We start from the raw sequence: 7,628 nt of genomic DNA on the forward strand, positions 1-7,628 counted from the left end.
TGGTCCATCAGCCTGGACTTCAGCCTCACTCCTCCGGTCTGTCCCCTACTTGGCTTTAGGAGGCGTCTTTCTACAGTTATACTCACTTCTTCCCTGCTCTCAGCTCTCCTGTGGCTCCCTAGTGCCCACCAGAAGAAGCCCTTGCCCTTTCTGCCTCATGCTGGAGGCCCAGTATTGTCTGGCCTGCACTGACCTGTCCAATCCCAGCTCCCATCTCCTCCCTCAGCCTTGCCTCTTTATGATCTGACCTCTCTGGATGCACTCTTTTGGAAACCAACAATGCTGCTGCTTTAGACTTAAGTGAAGCCACAATGAACTGCTCTGAGCTATCTCTCAAGGCTCAGCCTTTGTTTGACCTTGAACAAGGGTGACTCTGATGCCTCCTGTGAGCTGCTTTTTTTTTTTTTTTGAGACAAAGTCTCACTCTTGTTGCCAGTGCAATGTTGCCATCTCGGTTCACCGCAACTTCTGCCTCCCAGGTTCAAGCGATTCTTCTGCCTCAGCCTCCCGAGTAGCTGGGATTATAGGCATCTGACACCACATTCAGCTAATTTTGTATTTTTAGGAGAGACGGGGTATCTTCATGTTGGTGAGGCTGTTCTCGAACTCCCGACCTCAGGTGATCCACCTGCCTTGGCCTCCCAAAGGGCTGGGATTACAGGCATGAGCCACCATGCCCAGCCCTTTTTTTTTTTTTTTCGAGATGGAGTTTCGCTCGTGTTACCCAGGCTGGAGTGCAATGGTGCGATCTCGGCTCACCACAACCTCCGCCTCCCAGGTTCAAGGGATTCTCCTGCCTCTGCTCCCCGAGTAGCTGGGACTACAGGCATGCGCCACCACGCCCGGCCAATTTTGTATTTCTTAGTAGAGATGCGGTTTCTCTATGTTGGTCAGGCTGATCTCGAATTCTCGACCTCAGGTGATCCACTAGCCTTGGCCTCCCAAAGTGCTGGGATTACAGGCCACAGCACTTTACGGGCCACGATACCCGGCTTTTTTTTTTGAGACAAGGTTCACTCTGTTACCCAGGCTGTGCAATGGCAGTCTTGACTCACTGCAACCTCCGCTTCCTGGGTTCAAGCCATCCTCCTGCCTCAGCCTCCCAAGTAGCTGGGATTACAGGCATGTGCCACCACGCCTGGCTAATTTTTGTATTTTTAGTAGAGACAGGGTTTTGCCACATTGGCCAGGCTGGTATCAAACTCCTGACTTTAGGTGGTCTGCCTCAGCCTCCCAAAGTGCTGGGATGACAGGTGTGAGCCACTGTGCCCGGCCTTCTCTGAGCTTCCTTCGGTTCCTGTGATTCTGCCACAAGAGCATGTGGCACTGGTGCTTGCCTGTCAGTCTTCCCTAGTGGACTTGGACCTCCCAAAAGCAGGGATTTCTCTTCTGGTCCCCAGTGTTGAGAACAGCGTCTGCCACACAGGTGGTCTTAGAGGAAGTTGGGATAACGAGCCTGCGTCCTGTCTTTTCTGCAGAGCGGGCAGTACCTGGGCGTCTGCTGAAAACCCGGGCGATGCGGGAGATGTACCGGAGCTATGTGGAGATGTTGGTGAGCACAGCACTTGACCCAGACATGATCCAGGCCCTGGAGGACACGCATGGTGAGCTGAGGCCTGGGGAGGAGGGGTGGGGGCTGACTCGGTCTGAGGGAGCAGGTGCTGAGGGCTTGGACCTGATATGAGAGAGGAGAGGTTTGGGGTCTGGACTCCTGGGTCTAAGGGAGGAGGAGCTGAGGCCTGGACCTGGTCTGAGAGAGGAGGGGCTGGGGCCTGGAGTCCTGGGTCTGAGGGAGGAAGTCCCTGGGTCTGAGGGAGGAGGGGCTGGGGGCCTGGACTCCTGGGTTTGAGGGAGGAGCAGCTGAGGGTCTGGACTCCTGGGTCTGAGGAAGGAGGGGCTGGGGGTCTGGACTCCTGGGTCTGAGGTAGGAGCGGCTAGGGGGTCTGGACTCCTGGGTCTGAGGTAGGAGCAGCTGGGAGTCTGGACTCCTGGGTCTGAGGGGCGAGGGAGCTGGGGCCAAGACTCCTGGGTCTGAAGGAGGAGGGGACTGGGGCCTTTACTTTTGTCTCTGAGTGAGAAGGGGATTTGGGGACCCAGACTCCATGACCCCACCTTGGCCCCAGTGCTTTGTGGGGCTGTGGCCTTCCTGACACCATGTCCTCATCCGTCAGACGAGCTGTACCTGCCCCCCATGCGGAAGATAGACGGCCTGCTGAATGAGCACAAGAAGAAAGTCCTGAAGCGGCTGTCGCTAAGCCCAGCCCTGCAGGTGCCTGGGGGTCTGGACAGGGAGTGTCTGGGGCCCAGGGTCCACATAGAGAAGACATGTACGTGTTGGCTGCTATTGGGGAGGGTGATTCTTGGAAGGAGATCGTCCTTCTGGGCTCAGATGGAAGAAAAGCTGAGGGCAGGACTGTCAGGAGATCTCTAGGTTCTCAACAGCCATGAAGCCACATGGGGAGGAGCTGTGGGCCTTGGGGCTGCGGAGGGGAGGTTTTGAAAAGCTGGGCTGTTGTTGCGGAGAATAAGTGTGGAACCAAACATAGACTAGGCCTGCACCCAAGGCTGGCGCTGGACTGATAGCTTCTTCGTGAGTCCAATGCAGGCTATTAGGATCCCAGGCTTCCGTGTTAAGTCATCTGTATGATTTCCCTTCTGGGATATTCTGGGATGGACTATCAGGGCTCTGAAATGTTAAACTAAACTGGCTCTGAGGATTCTGGTTGGGATGTTAGTGTGGCACTTAGAATTCTGGGATAGAGTGTTAGGGTAACTGAGACTTCTGGAATCGAATGTTATTCTGACTTTGAGAATTCTGGAAGGCTTGTAGTGAGTCTGAGAATTCTAGGCTGATACTAAGAATTTTGGGATAGGCTGTGAGGCTGGTGCTGAGATGGCTGGTGGGAAGTTAGTCTTAGAAAATATGCAGGGAGGCCGGGCGCGGTGACTCACGCCTGTGTTCCTAGCACTTTGGGAAGCCAAGGCTGGTGGCTGGCCTGAGGTCAAGAGTTCGAGACCACCCTGGCCAGCAGGGTGAAATCCTGTCTCTACTCACAATAAAAAATTAGCTGGGTGTGGTGGTGGGTGCCTGTAGTCTTAGCTTCCCGGGAGGCTGAGGCAGGAGAATCAGTTGAACCCAGGAGGTGGAGCTTGCAGTGAGCCGAGATGACACCACTGCACTCCAGCCTGGGCGACAGAGCAAAGACTGTCTCCAGAAAGGAAAATATATGGGGAAATATTAGTCTGACTCTGAGAATTTTGAGTGAGATAGTAGTTTTCTCAGAATGATGGGTGGGATGTTAGAATGACTGATAATTCTGGAATGGATTCTTAGACTGGTGCGGAGAAATCTAAGCTGGAATGTTATGCTGGCTCTGAAAATTTGGGGGTAGAGTGCTGGGTGGGTTGGAAAATTCTGGGTAGCATTAGGTTATAAAAACTCTGGAGGGTATGAATTTAGTCTATAAATTCTGAGACGTATTGTTAGGCTGGCACTGAGGATTGTGGTTGAGATATTACACTACAGTGGGTAATCCCAGTGTAGGATATTAGGGTAGGTCTGAGAAGTATGTTTAGTCGGGAGTTAGAATTCTGGGGTAGATGGCTGGGTACGATGACTCACACCGGTAATCCCAGCACTTAGGGAGGCTAAGGCAGGTGGATCACGAGGTCAGGAGATCAAGACCATCCTGGCTAACATAGTGAAACCCTGTCTCTACTAAAAATATACAAAATATTAGCCAGGCATGGTGGTGGACACCTGTAGTCCCAGCCACTTGGGAGGCTGAGACAGGAGAATGGTGTGAACCTGGGAGGTGGAGCTTGCGGTGAGCTGAGGTCATGCCACTGCACTCCAGCCTGGGCGACAGAGCGAGACTTTGTCTCAAAAAAAAAAAAAAAAAAAGAATTCCGGGGTAGATGGTTAAGACGGGGCTGAGAATTCTGGGGTAGATGGTTAGGATGGGAGTGGGAATTCTGGGATAAATGGTTAGGTTGGGGCTGGGAATTCTGGGGTAGATGGTTAGGATGGGAGTGGGAATTCTGGGATAAATGGTTAGGTTGGGGCTGGGAATTCTGGGGTAGATGGTTAGGATGGGAGTGGGAATTCTGGGATAAATGGTTAGGTTGGGGCTGGGAATTCTGGGCTAGATGGTTAGGATGTGAGTGGGAATTCTGGGGTAGATGGTTAGGATGGGGTTGGGAATTCTGGGACAGATGGTTAGGATGTGAGTGGGAATTCTGGGGTAGATGTTTAGGATGCGAGTGGGAATTCTGGGATAAATGGTTAGGTTGGGGCTGGGAATTCTGGGGTAGATGGTTAGGATGGGAGTGGGAATTCTGGGATAAATGGTTAGGTTGGGGCTGGGAATTCTGGGGTAGATGGTTAGGATGGGAGTGGGAATTCTGGGGTAGATGGTTAGGTTGGGGCTGGGAATTCTGGGGTAGATGGTTAGGTTGGGGCTGGGAATTCTGGGATAGATGGTTAGGATGTGAGTGGGAATTCTGGGGTAGATGGTTAGGTTGGGGCTGGGAATTCTGGGATAGGTGGTTAGGATGGTTTTGGGAATTCTGGGATAGGTGGTTAGGATGGGGCTGGGAATTCTCGGGTAGATGGTTAGGATGGGGCTGGGAATTCTGGGATAGATGGTTAGGATGAGCCTGAGAGTTCTGGGGTAGAATTTTGGGTGACACTGAGAATCTGAGCCAGGCCAGAAGGCACAGTGTAAGCGTCACTAGTCAGGCCCCGCCTCCTCTGTCCTTTGAGGAGACCAAGACTCCAGTTGTCTCTGCTGATCTGCAACCTGGGGGAAACTGAGGCACGGATCTGAGACCTGGCTGTTGAGTTTGGGGTGTGTGGGTCCAGGGCGGCATCCAGCTGACCCATCGGCTTCCCGCAGGATGCCCTGCACACGTTCCCACAGCTGCAAGTGGAGCAGAGTGAGGAGGGCTCCCCGGAAGAGGGGGCTGTGCGGCTGCGGCCGGCCGGGGAACCGTACAACCGCAAGACGCTCAGCAAGCTCAAGAGGAGCGTGGTCAGAGCCCAGGTGGGCCCTGGGGCCAGGGCTGGGAGTGGGGAGTGTGGCGGTGTGTGCGGAGGGAGGAGAGGGGCTGCCCAGCGCTGGGCTGGAGGGGCTGAGGCATCTCTACTCCTACCCAGGAGTTCAAGGTCGAGCTGGAAAAGTCGGGATACTATACGCTCTACCATTCACTCCACCACTATAAATACCACACCTTCCTGCGCTGCCGGGACCAGGTGAGCCCCACCCACAGCACCCATCGCCCTGGGATTCCAACCCTTCTGACCTCTCGGGATCCGAGGGTCCAAGCCTATCCCCATCCTGCCGCAGACCCAAGAGTTCAGGTCCTTCTCTCTTGGACTTAAGGATGCAGCCCCCAGCCCTGGTCTCCCTGGGACACTGACATCTGACACCCCAGCTCCCAGCCCCTTCCCTCCCCAGAGGCCGCTATGCCACCCTTCCCAGTGCCGTGTTTGATCCCTGCAGACCCTGGCCATCGAGGGCGGCGCCGAGGACCTGGGCCAGGAGGAAGTGGTCCAGCAGTGCATGCGGAACCAGCCGTGGCTGGAACAGCTCTTTGATTCCTTCAGTGACCTGCTGGCCCAAGCACAGGCCCACAGCCGCTGTGGGTGACCCCGCCCCAGCCTGTGATGGGGGCGCCTCCTCCATGAACCAAGAATTGGGACAGAACCGTGTCCTCAGGAGCTAACCCCTGGGCTCCATCGCCGGGGAAAGGGGGTCATGGGTCAGGGTGTGTCTATGCTGCCCTCTCCAGGGCAGGGTTCAGAGTCCGACTCCCCCCCTCTCCCGAGCCCCCTCCACTCCCTCCCCATTCCTCCCACTGTTCGGTGTACAGAGAAATTATTTATATATATGTATAAATGTCTATTTAGTAACGGTTTCCCTCGCCCCTTGCCCCAACCCCCCCTCCACAGCCACAGCCCCCGCCCCCTCCACCTTGTACATAATGTATAGGAAAAGTCTATGTATGGCTGGGGGGGGTGGGGTGGCTTCAGAGAGCTGGGGGACCCCTTCCCCCCAAGTCCCCCCTGCAGGCCAAGATCTTTGCTAAAGGCCATTCCCTCCCCAGGGCATTTGGCATCGGGTGGGAGGGGAAAACGCATCTTGTTAATTATTTTTAATCTTATTTATTGTACATACCTGGGGCAGGGGGCTGGGGAGGTGGAGAGGGGAGAAGGGTCCCCTCTGTCTGCCCCCGCACTCCTTTTCTACGGCGATTTGTCTGTGTCTGGCCCCCACCCGCTGCCCCCCCCATTGTTGTCTGGATGTGGTTCTATTTTTTATCGGTCTCCTTTCCCCTCCTCCCTGTTCTCGCCCCTCCACCCCGCCCCCTGCTCCCACCACCCTTTGTCTCTTGCTCTTTCTTGGGCTTCTGTACAACTCAACTTGTATACACTGTGTACACACAACCAGCCAAACAAAAACCCAACGGCAAACACTTTACTGGCAGGCTGGAGTGCCTCTGTCCTGCGGCGCTGGGGTGGGTGGCAGTGGTGGCAGGGGCAGAGGGTCTGGAACAGGACTTTCCGAGAGTCCTGGGCAGTGGGGGGCCTGAGGCTGGCATATGTTCTGTGTCCCCACACAGCAAAGTACCCCACCCTGAAATTTAATGACTTCAGACAACACATACTTATCATTGGGGGGTTTCTTTTGTTTTTTAGCTAAAGACAGGATTTCGCTCTGTCACCTAGGCTGGAGTGCAGTGGTGTGATCATAGCTCACTGCAGCCTCCAACTCCCTGGCTCAAGCGATCCTCCTGCCTCAGCCTCCCAAAGTGACGGGATTATAGGCAAGAGCCACTGTGCTTGGCTCTGTGTTCCTTACGTTACCCAGGCTGGCCTTGAACTTCTGGGCTTAAAGGATCCTCCTGCCCCAGTCTCAAGTAGCTGGCATTACAGGTGCATGCCACCACACCCAGCTCAAATCCTGTCGTTTTTTTTTTTTTGGAGACAGAGTCTCACTCTGTTGCCCAGGCTGGAGTGCAGTGGTTCAGTCTTGGCTCATGCAACCTCAACCTCCCCAGTTCAAGCGATTCTCCTGCCTCAGCCTCCCAAGTAGCTGGGATTACAGGGACCCACCACTATATCCGGCTAACTTTTGTATTTTTAGTAGAAACGGGGGTTTCATCACATTGGCCAGGCTCGTCTCGAACTCCTGACCTCAAGTGATGCGCCAACCTCAGCCTTTCAAAGAGAGTACAGGTGTGAGCCAGCGCACCTGGCCTGAAGTCCTGTATTGAATCCAAGTGACTGGTCCATGGTACAGCACTCTCAAGAGTTCCCCAAGAGCTTGTAGAAATGTAGAATCTGCACGGGCAGCAGATGAGAGGACAGGTCGAATAGGACTGTTTCCCCTCCTCCCACCCTTAAAGGAAAAGATGGAGAATCTCAGGCTGTTGCTCCGATCTACTTGATCAGAACCCACTTTTTAGTAAAATGCCGAGAGGATTCTCAAGCACATTCAAGTTTGAAGAACCATGTTCTAGAAAAAGAAGGTTAAAAATGTGCAGGTTGGCTGGGCACGGTGGCTCACGGCTATAATCCCAGCACTGTGGGGGGCCGGGGTGGGTGGATCACTTGAGGTCAGGAG

General features: G+C 54.4%; 1 protein-coding gene across 3 annotated transcripts in view; it reads left to right on the forward strand.

Moving 5' to 3' along the window:
- Positions 1-6,482, forward strand: part of PRR12 (proline rich 12) — a 31,762-nt gene extending 25,280 nt beyond the window's left edge. For all 3 annotated transcript variants that reach the window (XM_030912801.1, XM_030912799.1, XM_030912800.1), the window contains 5 exons: positions 1,479-1,604; positions 2,172-2,269; positions 4,899-5,045; positions 5,159-5,254; positions 5,505-6,482. In XM_030912801.1, the coding sequence (XP_030768661.1) occupies positions 1,479-1,604; positions 2,172-2,269; positions 4,899-5,045; positions 5,159-5,254; positions 5,505-5,651 (614 nt within the window). In that variant the 3' untranslated portion in view covers positions 5,652-6,482. The remainder of the gene's footprint in view (positions 1-1,478; positions 1,605-2,171; positions 2,270-4,898; positions 5,046-5,158; positions 5,255-5,504) is intronic.
- Positions 6,483-7,628: the final 1,146 nt, after the last annotated feature.

Source organism: Rhinopithecus roxellana, chromosome 12 (genome assembly GCF_007565055.1).
Source record: "Rhinopithecus roxellana isolate Shanxi Qingling chromosome 12, ASM756505v1, whole genome shotgun sequence".
Classification (NCBI taxonomy): Eukaryota; Metazoa; Chordata; class Mammalia; order Primates; family Cercopithecidae; genus Rhinopithecus; species Rhinopithecus roxellana.